Raw genomic sequence first — 13,546 nt, 5'->3', positions numbered from 1 at the left:
AATTACGAATTTTTCAGTTTTCAAATACGCAGGTCTAAAGTAGTCTTTTTTTCAAGGACTCAACTTTGACCTCCCTCATCAATCCCCCGCAGAAGGACTCGAACCATCAACCCACAAATTGTAAAACTGGTATGTTTCTACTAGGCAGTGCTGCACATAATACATACACAGTTGTAATTTATGAAAATGTCTTTATGGTAATGTGGTCTCGTGGTATGACTCCTGCCATCGGATTAATATGTCTTGGGTTCGAGTCCAGCTCTAAGCGGCGCATAGTTGAGTCCTTTCAAAAGGCTCTTTAATCACATCCTCTCATGGTACTCAGGCGTAAAATGAATACCCGGTCGTTAACAACGTTATCTCTGTCTGAAAAAAAAATGTAATATCACCTAACAAGAGTCATGTTCCGTCCTACGAGTCAAATGTTCCTGTTGTCTAAACAGTTCTTGTGAAGCGTTTTGAGCACATTTAATGGATATTGCGTTGTATAACTGCCCAAGTTCTTTTGGGGATTTTTTTTTTGGAAGGGGGGGGGGGGGGAACAAATGTTTCGAAAGGGTTGGCAGGAGGCGTTGGATTTGTCCCACTTTCATATAAACTCCACTTATCAAATCAAAAGGTTGAACAAAAGCGGGACAGGAAACACTTTTCAAATTAACCAGTTAACTGTACGGCTATGCGGTCTTCTGGTATGACACTCGCTTTCGGATCGGAAGGTCCTGGGTTCGAGCCTCGCTGGTGCATAGTTGAGTCCTTGGAAAAGGCTCTTTTACTCACATTCTCTCGCCGTACTCGGGTGAAAAATGAGTACATGGCCGTTAACAGCGTTGTTTCTGTCGGAAAAAATTGTAATTTCGCCAAACAGCGTCATGTCATGTCATGTACCGTTCTACATGTTACTTATTGCTGTTGGTCAGGGACTCTTTGTAAAGCGCTTTGAGCACATTTAGTGGATATTGCGCTATATAAAAACTCACGTTTGTTTGTTTTTTGTTTTTTGGGGTTTTTTATTGGGGGGGGGGGTTGTATTTTTAACTGCCGTACTCTGAAAGAATACGTACTTTGGCCAGAAAAGTCGTCCTACAAATTCCCTTAGTAAAGCCATTTGAGCACATTTATTGAATATTGCGCTTTATAAAAGCTTACGTTTTTGTGGGTGTATTTTTGTTGTGTTTTTTTAACTGTCGTTCTCTGAAAATTTATGTTGTTTGGCCAGAAAACTCGTCCTTTAAATATCGATCGATTTAAATGACCCTCATCTTGGCAAAAACTCTCAAACCTCTGACTTTATGATCGCGAAGTCCCAAGTTTTAGAGTTTTTGTCAGGACGAGGGTCATTTAAATCGAAATCGATCAATATAATTTGAAGAACGAGTTTTCTGGCTAACTTTTTATAATGTGTGTTTTTCCAGAATACGGCAGAAAAGGTAACGTCAGCTTTTTATGTTGCGAAATATCAGCGTAATGTGCTCAAATAAAGAGTTTTTTTTTTTTTATAAAGCCGAGAATCCAATTAAGTGTGGTTTCATCCATCGCTGTTTTGATAATACGAAAATCATTAATCACGTTGTAGCCGTCCAAATATTTGAAAATCCATCTGATTCTCATGCTAGTGGGGAGTTTTTTCGTTTATTTCTCCGTTTTTTTAAATTTGGGTGTATCTTTGTTGTTTGTTTGTTTTTTTGTTTTTTTGTTTGCTTGTGTGTGTGTTTTTTTTTGTTTGTTTTTCTTGTTTTTTTTTTGTTTTTGTTTTTTGTTTGTTTTGTTTTCTGTTGTTGTTTTTTTTTCTTTTCTTATCATTGTGGGTTTTTTTTTTGAAGAATTTTTCTTTTTTCTTTTCTTTTAAAATTTTGTTTTACTATATTTTTTTTTGGCTGGAGAATGAGAGTTTGTTCTTGTTCCTTGTTATTTTGTTTGTTTTGTTGTTGTTGTTTTTTTTTGTTTGTTTGTTTGTTGTGTTTTGCTTTTCTGCATAAATAACTTTTAAAAGACTTAAGTTGTCGACCATGATGCCATTGGGCATTAAGCTATAAGATACGTCATTTGTCTCACGAATGCATCGGTCCTTTAAACCGAAAAAAAAAAAATCGGCAGACCAACTTCCTCTTCAACACTTAAATTAATAACACCAACAATAGTCAGACACAACACTTGTTCTTGAAACACTTTTCAACCAGCGATTCAAATTCTTTAGTGGGAGAGGATGGGGGGGGGGAGACTTGCAAGGACGTATTACTAGATCTGTTGTAAAATTCCTTCAAGCATCAATTGCGCCCATTGATCGCCATTCAGCGCGCCGACCGGCAACGTAAATAGAGATAAATGGTCTATGTAATACATTGATGACTTAAAAGCCTCCTCGAACACTCCAAGTCCCCTGGTCCGCCGTTAGACCGTCCTTACCTTTAAAAGTCTCCTAATGCGTTCTCTTGATGGAATTTATTTTCTTGTCAGGCTCTGAGGCCAATGGCTTTTAACTCTTTAAGGATATCTACGCTCTTTTAGATATTTTCGCTCTGTCACCATTGCGCATGTGTTGTTTGAGTGGGACAGAATACATGAGACACTAGAAGATGCCCATTTGTTTTTGGTCAAAAAAAAAGAAAAAGAAGAAAAAGAAAGCTTAAACGACTTTGCTGAAATAAGCCCTATAAATAATGGTACAAAGAATTCCTTGAAATAGACCGTGAATAAGACATGAAAAAGTACAAAAGCCGAGCTATTTCGTCTAAAAGAACTGATGGATTGATTCTTATTTTTCAATTACCAATTTTTAGAAATAAAGACGAGAGAAGTAATGGGAAAGGATAGGCGGCCTGTAACTTGAATTGATTACTGCTAATGTCGATGGTGCTGCTGCAGTTTTTGTCGTCGATGATGATGCTGTAGATATTTTGTTGGTGACGTCGGATTTTGCATAGAATCTGTTGGAAGAACGGCTTTAGAGAAGGGAATTTGACATGAAAAACCCTACTTTACTGTCTTTTGTAACTCACGTTAGAGCTGGTTAATTGAAGGCAAATAGAAAGATTTTGTATTTATTTAAATACTGCTCAAACGATGATTTATATATACACACACACACACACACACACATATATATATATATATATATATATATTATATATATATATATAATATTTATGTGTGTGAGTGAAATAAATATTACATATATAATATATTATATATATATATATATATATATATATATATATATATATGAATGTTGGTGAGTACTTGTAGGTACGAGAGTGCTCGATAATGCTGATTAGAGCTAATATAAAATATAAATGTGGTCACTCACTTATATCTTTCTATGGCTTCCATCCACGTCGTCAGTCGGCATATTGTCCGTAGAATAAAGAAAAACCTAAGGATGCATATGAACCGTTATATACGATGTTTTAAACTAATTATAACGATTCCACCAATTCAATAAACTGGAAAAACAGCAAACCAATTAATCTGGAAACCAGAGTGCACATATTAACTCACTCAATCCTAGAGATTTTTGCTACTTTTCAAAATTGGAAAAAAATGTATTAAAAATGAGCATGTACATGGTTTTATTAAACTATCAGTAACATGCAAAAACAAAATAACATTAGCTTTGATACTACGCCTATAACTTGTCTCAAAGCATATAATAAATAGGCATGGGGTAAAAGTAAAAGGATACAGTCGGTGTTAGGGTTGAGTGAGTTCATACGTAGTGCATCATTATTAATGCAGAGAATACCTAAATGAGAACCCTAAAAAAGAAAGTCGTCATGCCAAACATTATTCCGCTGATAATTTATAAATTAAAAATTCAGTCAAATTGAATGGAAGTATTAATTCAATTTACGAAAACAGATTATGCGAACGTTTCGGATTTCCCCTTTTCAACCAATTCTCAAGGAATGAAACGCGTGATTCACTCAAAGTGTTTTGTTGACAAAGGGAAAAACCGAAACGTTCACGTCATCTGTCTTCGTTAATTGAAATGAAGCTTTTTATTCGATTTTGACGACTTTTATTTATTTTTTTGAGCTTCAACCAGCAACATCTGCATTATGAACAAGAACACACAATAACGGCACACAGTTCGCAATGTGCCTAATGAGTGCATAGAAATATCCTATTCTTAAAAAGAAGCTTTCACTGGTAACTGACGTGCACTTATTTGCAGGTCTGATAACCCAATTCCTTATAGGCCCATTGTTGTTAATGGAAATCTAAAATAAAATGACGCAAAATATAGTCCATTACAACACTGTTGTTAAACTAGGCCCATAAGTAGGTTCGGATGTCAGACCTGCATGGATATGCACGTCGCTGGTAACCTATTCCCCAAATACACCGTGCATTTTTGCATTTTCTTTTTCTCTTTATTTTCGCTTTAAGACCACATACATTTTTTTATTCATTTGTCTTTTTTGTTTGTTTTTTGGTTTGTTTTTGTTTTTGTGTTGTTTTTTTTTTGTTGGGAGGGGGGGGGATTGTTTTTGTTGTTTTTTTTTGTTTTTTTTTTTGGTTTATTTTCCTTTTTATTTTTTTTCATTTTTAAAATATTTTTGCTGCTTTTATTTGTTTTGGTTATTTTGGTGGGGGGTTGTTTTTGTTGGTTTGTTTGTTTGTTGTTGGTTTTTTTTTTGTTTGTTTGTTTGTTTGTTTTTTTTTTTTTTTTTTTTCTTGTTTTAAAAGATATGTGTGACTATTCTATTTTATGTGTTTGTATGTGTGCGTGTGTTTGTGTGTGTATGTGTTTGAATGTAAGATGCTGTACTTAACAGAAAATCAGCTATTTTTTTTTTTTTTGTTTTTTGGTTGACACATCAACACATCATACCGGTCATTTAATGAGGATTTAAACAATTAAACCTCAAATACTTCGAACTTTTCTCTCTCTCCGTCTCCAGACGACTCGGGAATGTTAGGAATAATCCCTCTTTAATCAGGTTTCAGTTAGACGTTCTTTATCATCCCCTAACAATATTCAAACAACCGCCAGATTTAGACATAGGGCTTAAGACTAATTGGTGTTCGGTGTGATCCTGTTTTAGAATTGTATTACATCGTGGTCGTTATCGTCATCATCATAATCTTCATCATCATCATCATCATCATCATCATCATCATCATCATCATCATCATCATCATCATCATCATCATCACCTTCTTCTTCTTCTTCTTCTTCTTCTTCTTCTTCTTCTTCTTCTTCTTCTTCTTCTTCTTCTTCTTCTTCTTCTTCTTCTTCTTCTTCTTCTTCTTCTTCTCCTTCTTCTTCTTCTTCTTCTACTTCTTCTTCTTCTTCTTCTCCTTTTCTTTTTCTTCTTCTTCATTATTATCATCCTCATTATTATTATTATTATTATTATTATTATTATTATTATTATTATTATTATTATTATTATTATTATTATTATTATTATTATTATCATCCTCATCATCATATTCATTATTATTATTATTATTATTATTATTATTATTATTATTATTACTATTATTATTATCTTCATCGTCATTATCATCATCATCATCATCATCATCATCATCATCATTATTTTTATTATTACTATTATTATTATTATTATCATCATCATCATCATCATCATCATCATCCTCATCATTATTATGGCAATATTGATATCATCATTGTTCTCATCACTTTGCTTGTTTACTACCGCCAATTCATTGACACAGGTTTAATCGTGGCCTTTTAGAAGCTATTGATTCCATGCGTTTAGCTAAAATACACACAACATATACCAGCCGGATATACGGTACCTACACACAAAACTATGCGTAACCTTCAACGTTTATAGTCTGATTGATATAATTCAGTGAAAACTAATCCTAAAAAGGGCTGGCTAAAATCAATAACAAAGAGCTGAGTGACGACAAATTCTTTGTTTTTATAATAATATAGAAGGCCTTGATTCCATCCATCATATTATATGTAAAGTGTGCAGACAAAATGGTCTGCTCTCTCCTGTGGTGGGGGATGATCGATGCGGTGTCACCAGCAGGCTGCACCAAATCTGTTAATGTGCTCGCTCTAAGCAGAAAATCAGTGCAGCTTTTCTTTTTGTTTTGTTATGCTCTTATGGTATGGACACTCGGGATTTGGACTGATAGGGCTTTGGTTTAATTCCAACTTTTAGCGACGCAAAGCTGAGATCGTGGTAGATGCTCTTTAGATAAAGATCTGAGGAGTGTGTATGTATGAAACAGTACCAGACAAAACTGAGAGGCAAATTCAAGAAAGAAAATGTTGGTTTACTTGTATTTTTCTATCTGCTTTGGCATTGTTTGATATACACTTTTTCAGATAGAATAATAAAAATTAAATAATTTCCCTTTATTCATCTCCAATGGGAAATTTGTCTTTAGGGTCCATTCCAAGGGAAGACTGGAATAACCCAGGCGTCAGCCGCAGTGCAACGCCGCAATGTGAGCTAAGGCAAGGAGACTTGCTAAAGGCCGCACAATGAGGCGGGTAGTTAAACTCGGTACCTTTTGGGTTCGAGGCAAAGAACGTACCGCTGAGCCACGCTGCCCCACAGATCTTTATCTGTGCCTTCTCCTAATAATGTGTCACTTGGAGGCGTGTTACTCACATTCTTTCACCTTACACAGATGTGTAAATTAGCAACTACGTCGTATAAGGGTTTTTGTAAATAAAAATATATGATTAGAATAATAGAGACTAAGTAGGCGTCATATTTCTTGTCCCACAAAGCGGCAGAGTGACTCAGCGGTACGGTCTTCGATTTGTTTCCGAAAAGTAACGAGTTCGATCACCTGCCGCTGCGCCGTGTGGCCTTGAACAAGATACCTCGCCCTAGCTCAATTTGCGGCACTGCAATGCGGCTAACGCCAGGATTATTCTAGTATTTCCTTGGAATAGACCCTAGAGACAATTTTTTTCCCTATTGGATAAATGGATGGACTTTTATTTTTATTTATTTTATTTTTAAAAGTGTTCCTGCTTGTTTGGAACCTTTTGTAAAGCGATTGAAGACATCTATTTGGATATAACGTTATGTAAAAACTAAAGCTTGTTTGTTTGTTTTATTTGTTTTTTATTTGTTTTTGTTTTTGTTTTTTTGTTGTTTTTTTTCTTTTGTTTTGTTTTTCTTTTTTCTTTTTTCATTTTTTGGGGTTTAATTTCGGTTGGGAAAAGGGGTTGTTCGTTTGTTTGTTTTTTGTTTGTTTTTTTTTTTTTTTTTGTTTGTTTTGTATTTGGCTTTATAGCATGGCACTCTTCCTCTGGCCTGTAGGCCTTTGGTTCAAGTCCCGCTATAGGGGTGCATAATTTAAGTCCTTGGAAAATACTCTTTACTCGCATTCTCTTTCGTTAATCAGGTGTATAATGAGTACCTAAGCGGCAACAGCTTTGTCTTTGTCGAAAAAGAAACATATAAATATTGCTATAGTGCCTCACAGGCGTCATGTCATGTCTCGTCTCGTCCTTCATGATAAGTGTTGATTAATTTGTCTAGCGAGCCCTTATAAATCGCGCATTGAGTACGTTTAGTAGATATTGCGCCTTATGAATATTCAAATTTAAAACGAATAATTTGTCATTTGATCACCTCCCCCCCCCCTGCCCCCAACCACCCCTAAATCCAAGGTTGGTGGCGTTGTGATAACAGGCAATAATAGAGAATGTAGCTATTTCCTCCTGTAATCCCATTTCACCATTGAATAGATTTGTTATAACGTCCAACCCAGCTTGTCTTTATCATTAAATATTCATCAATGCAAGCTCACGACTATGATGGTGTTATGATTATCGTTGTTATTATCATTATTACGCCCTGGTGTCGTTCGTGTTTACCTGTTATCACTAGCGTCAAGTAGGCCTACTCACCTATCGCCCTTTGGGAATTGAGTTTGATTTCGTTTGATTAGGCAAAATTAACGAGTTACCCCTCGCTATAACTACATTGGGGATTTGTAGCCGAAGGGGGACAACTCTAAATGACATAAAAGATGGCTTATATTATTCAGGCTGGTAAATATACATTACATTGTTTAGATAACACTTGGTTTAAAATGGGATCATACTTGTTTTTTAGAGAGGATGCTCTGGAACCCTGGCGTAGACATGCCTATTACTACGAAAAATTCGTAAAATTACGGAATTTCGTCTCCATTTTCATAATTTCATGAGTATTTCTAATTCATTAAAACTTACTGAAAATGAAAGTTGAACCCAGGGAACATAGTATTAATAATTTTGAAGTGTCCTTTAATAATATCATTTTAAGGGCAAATTGTTGAGATTTAAAGTTAACATAAAAAGTCTTAAAAGTTTTATTGTTGCAATGGACAATATTTTGCGTCATTTTTTGAGATTTCCATTACAACAATGAGCCCATAATAATTTGGGTTATCAGACCTCACATAAGTGCACGTCAGGTAGAATATATATATATATATATATATATATATATATATATATATATATATATATAAATATATAGATATATATAATAGAGAGAGAGAGAGAGACGGAGAGAGAGAGAGAGAGAGAGAGAGAGAGAGAGAGAGAGATTATAAGAATAAAAACCATATTTATATAACAGTGCTCAACTTTTTGAGAAAAGGAGCTATTTATAAAATATTTATGATCAACTATACTTTCATTTTCCCTTCTTGATGAGAGCGAATGCTCGAAACAATATTGTAGTAGTTGATCATAATCATACTTTAAATATATATAAAGTGTGTGCGTGTGTGTTTGTATGTGTGTGTGTGTGTGTGGGCCATGCAATGTATTAAAACACATTATATTCCATATACGGACCTATACATTATTATTTAACTTGAAGACTAATGTGTATATGTTTTTAGAGCTATTATTTTGCAATAAATTAATCATCAATAGTATTATTTTGAGCTTCGCCAACATCAATAATATATTGACGCCATTTGGGAATTATGGTTTGGGGGGGGGGGGGGGAGGAACCTGCAATCATAAGCCAGAAATAATTTGATTTAAAACACAGCTACACTCTCTCTGGGGATTAAATATTGACATAAACTGTATGACTTATCATGGTTGTTTGCCGGGTTAAAGTAAAAATTGATTCATTATCCTAGCAACAGGGGAGATGACTCTTAGTTATCTGTATAAATTATGTCACAATTGGCATTAGAATTCCAGTGTTTGAATCGGGTACATAATATAAATAATTAATTAAAACATTATGATATAGATAATGATAATGGATATTTCCCTCTCTCTCGCTCTCTCTCTCTCTCTCTCTCTCTCTCTCTCTCTCTCTATCTATCTATCTATCTATCTATCTATCTATCTATCTCTATCTGCCTATCTTTATATCTATTAATCTATCGATCTCTCTTACACTATAAATATCCCTCTATCCATAATTTATATCTATTTATTTCTCTCTCTCTTTCTCTCTCTCTGTCTCTCTGTCTCTGTCTCTCTGTCTCTCTCTCTCTCTCTCTCTTTCTTTCTTTCTTTATTCCTTCTCTCTCTCTGTCTCTCTCTCTCTGTCTCTCTCTCTCTCTCTCTCTCTCTCTCTCTCTCTCTCTCTCTCTCTCTCTCTCACCCAACATTATCTTACATGTCTTTATCTAAACTTGTTCCAGGTAACAGCAATCTGACCATTGCATTGATTGATACAATTTCTGGTGACGTCATAAGCACACAGGGATAGCTGGCGCCATGACTAGTGAATCCTTTGGTCGTATTATCTGTTTGGTCATTGTCTTTCTGGCTGGCATCGTCGTAACAGGTAAGGATATCACTTCATAGACTATGTTTTTTTAAAATAGTAATAATGTTGATGACGATGATGATGATGATGATGATGATGATGATGATGATGATGATGATGATGATGATGATATTACTTTGTTATTATTATCATTATTATTATTATTATTATTATTATTATTATTATTATTATTATTATTATTAAATAATAATAATAATAATAATAATAATAATAATAATAATAATAATAATAATAATATTAATAATAATAATGATAATAATAATAATAATAATAATAATAATAATAATAATAATAATAATAATAATCATAATAATAGTAATAATAATAATACTCTGATTATTAATAATAATAATAGTAATAACAATAATAATAATAATAATAACAATAATGATAATAATAATAATCATCATCATCATCATTTGCTTGGTCTTTAAAAACGAACCTGAACCCGTAACCTTTACAACAACAAAATTAACCAAAGAAACAATAAATAATTTACGAAGGCTCCGTCGTACTATTCATACAACAGTATAAGTCTTATGTCAAAATGTAATGTGACCATGTGACAGTATATTATTATATCGAAAGGTTACTCAAAGCTCGGCTCAGACAGCTAATTAAGGTAACTGCTTTAGGGTCAAACAAAATTCCATGTAATTCACGGCATCCCGCGATCCTTGCCTATTTACTTTCAGTATACAAAGATGAACTTTTTTAAAAATAAATAAAATAAAACTGAAATTCCGTTTATTCATCCCCAAGGGGAAATTTGTCTTTAACGTCTATTCCAAGGGAAGACTGGAATAACCCAGGCCTCAGCCGCATAGCAGCGCCGCATAGTGAGCTAGATAGGGCGAGGTGACTTGCTCAAGGCCACACAACGCAGCGGCGGGTGTTGAACTCGGTACCTTTCGGGTACGAAGCAAAGACCGTACCACTGAGCCACGTTGTCCCCCATGCTGTTATATATAGAGCAATATCCACTAAATGTGCTCAAAGTGCTTTACAAGATGTCCCCGGCCAAAAGCAACATTTAACATGTAGGACGAGATATGACGTATGTTAGGTGATATTACATTTCTTTTTCGACAGAGACAACGCTGTTAACGACCAGGTACTCATTGTACACCTGTGTACGGTGGGAGAATGTGAGTAAAGAGTCTTTTCCAAGGATTCAACTATGAGCCAAGCGATGCTCTAGCCCAGGACCTTCCGATCCGAAAGCGAGTGTCATACCACAAGACCAGATAAACAGCACGAAACAAAACAAAAATAAATGCATAGCAAACTACAAATATTGAATAAAGAGAATTAGAAGCAAAGAAGCCCACTCATACATTTGATAGTAAGATGAATAAAATTATCTTCGTTCGGTTCCAAGGAGAATTATTTCTCTAGGGAAAAGTAGAATAACACAGTGCAGCGACGCATTGTGAGCTAAGGCCTCAGAAGCTTCTAACGGTGCTCACAATACTATGTTATGACGATCGACCCAATCAGCAAATTCCGTACCGCACTCGTGCAGCACATTCGCAAAACCACCAGGATGCTTCGTCGTCACAACACATCGTTTAACTAGCTCTGCGGTTTCGGGCTCGTTACCACAACGGGTAAATAAATGTTGGACAAGTGGAAAGTCCCCACTGATGCAGCGAGCGTGCGTGCCGTGAAGCAGGTTCTCGACCGAAACCGATTCGCTGCCTCCCAGTGCCTCCTCTTGCTGCTAGAGCAGCAGCAGCCTCTTATGGTTCTCACACTACTATGTTATGACGATCGACCCAATCAGCAGAGTCCGGTCCGCATTCGTGCACCGTCGCGATCCCGCCTGATAGCATCGTCACAACACACCGTTCGACTAGATGCTCTGCCGTTTCGGGTTCTTGTCCACATCGGGTACATGTGGGACAGGTGGAAAGTCCCCTTGCTGTTAGGCAGCTTGCTAGCGCACTTGTTAGCGCACTGTTAGCGCACTTGCTGTTAGGCAGCTCCTCGACCGAAGCCGATACCCAATCAGCAAAGTCCTTTCCGCATTCGTGCACCGTCGCGAACCCGCCTGGTAGCATCGTCACAACACGCCGTTCAACTGGATTGCTCAAGGCCACTAGCGCGGTGGGTAGTCGAACTCAATGCCGTTCGGGTTGAAGCAAAGACCATAGCACTGAGCCACCCTACCCCACTCATAATCCCAAAGAGATGAAAGAAGCGAATCCCACATGATATTTCAAAAAAATTAATTAGAAATTCACAAGATGAATGATGACAAATGTGACCCAACGTCTCAAAACGGTATTTTGTCGGGATGGACCTGATGCTAAATTATAGTCAAATTATAGTCAAACTGGGCAAAAATATGAAACTTTGGTATTTAGCACAGTAAAATATGATATTCCTTCTCCTCTATAAAGCATATAAACTCAACTTAAGCATGATATTTCTGGCATCTTAATAATCCCGACTTAATACCGTTTTGAGACGAGGGGTCACAAATATGCCTTTCTTTAACCAGTTCACTGCCGCACTCGGGAAGGACACGTATTTTAAAAATTTGTTCAGAAAACTCGTCCTTCAAATATTTATCAATCTAAATAACCCTCATCTTGTCAAAAACTCTCAAACCTGGGACTTCGCCAGGTCCTCTCTAAACCCCATCATTGAGATTGTATGTCAAGATGAGGGTCATTTAAATCGATTGGTATTTGAATATAAAATAAAATAAAAATAAAATTCCTTTTCTTCATCCCAAAGGGGAAATTCGTATCCAGAGTCTACTCCAAGGGAAGACTGGGATAACCTAGGCGTCAGCCGCAGTGCTCGCCGCAAAATGAGCTAGGGCGAGGTGACTTGCTCAAGACCACATTCCGGATACGAAGCAAAGACACCGTAACGCTGAGCCACGCTGCGCCCCCCCCCCCCCCCCCCCCCCCCCCCGTCCAAAACGGTATTTTGTCGGGATGGACCTGATGCTAAATTATAGTCAAATTATAGTCAAACTGGGCAAAAATATGAAACTTTGGTATTTAGCACAGTAAAATATGATATTCCTTCTCCTCTATAAAGCATATAAACTCAGCTTAAGCACGATATTTCTGGCATCTTAATAATCCCGACTTAATACCGTTTTGAGACGAGGGGTCACAAATATGCCTTTCTTTAACCAGTTCACTGCCGCACTCGGGAAGGACACGTATTTTAAAAATTTGTTCAGAAAACTCGTCCTTCAAATATTTATCAATCTAAATAACCCTCATCTTGTCAAAAACTCTCAAACCTGGGACTTCGCCAGGTCCTCTCTAAACCCCATCATTGAGATTGTATGTCAAGATGAGGGTCATTTAAATCGATTGGTATTTGAATATAAAATAAAATAAAAATAAAATTCTTTTCTTCATCCCAAAGGGGAAATTCGTATCCAGAGTCTACTCCAAGGGAAGACTGGGATAACCTAGGCGTCAGCCGCAGTGCTCGCCGCAAAATGAGCTAGGGCGAGGTGACTTGCTCAAGACCACATTCCGGATACGAAGCAAAGACACCGTAACGCTGAGCCACGCGCGCCCCCCCCCCCCCCCCCCCCCCCCCCCCCCCCCCTCGGCGAAAGACGAGTTTTTCGGCCAAATGTTTAAATACATGTTTTCCAGAGCACGGGAGTTAAAGGGTTAAATTGATGTGAATATCAAACATTCAAGCAAAGTTGAATCGGGCCTTCAAGGAGATTTGACCCACAACATTAGAGAGATATAACTAATATTTGTTATTGCTTCCTGTTTCCTGTGACACGCGTTGCCTCAAGG

General features: G+C 36.4%; 1 protein-coding gene across 1 annotated transcript in view; it reads left to right on the top strand.

Moving 5' to 3' along the window:
* Positions 1-13,546, top strand: part of LOC144970529 (uncharacterized) — a 158,631-nt gene that overhangs the window by 109,581 nt on the left and 35,504 nt on the right. The window contains exon 3 of the mRNA XM_078910266.1: positions 9,610-9,755. Within this exon, the coding sequence (XP_078766392.1) occupies positions 9,686-9,755 (70 nt within the window). The 5' untranslated portion in view covers positions 9,610-9,685. The remainder of the gene's footprint in view (positions 1-9,609; positions 9,756-13,546) is intronic.

This window comes from Berghia stephanieae, chromosome 4 (assembly GCF_034508935.2).
Source record: "Berghia stephanieae isolate SIO BIC M18660-M18661 chromosome 4, UCSD_Bste_1.3, whole genome shotgun sequence".
NCBI lineage: Eukaryota > Metazoa > Mollusca > Gastropoda > Nudibranchia > Aeolidiidae > Berghia > Berghia stephanieae.
The sequence above is the reverse complement of the archived record's forward strand: the minus strand, read 5'-3'. Positions and strand labels throughout refer to the sequence as shown.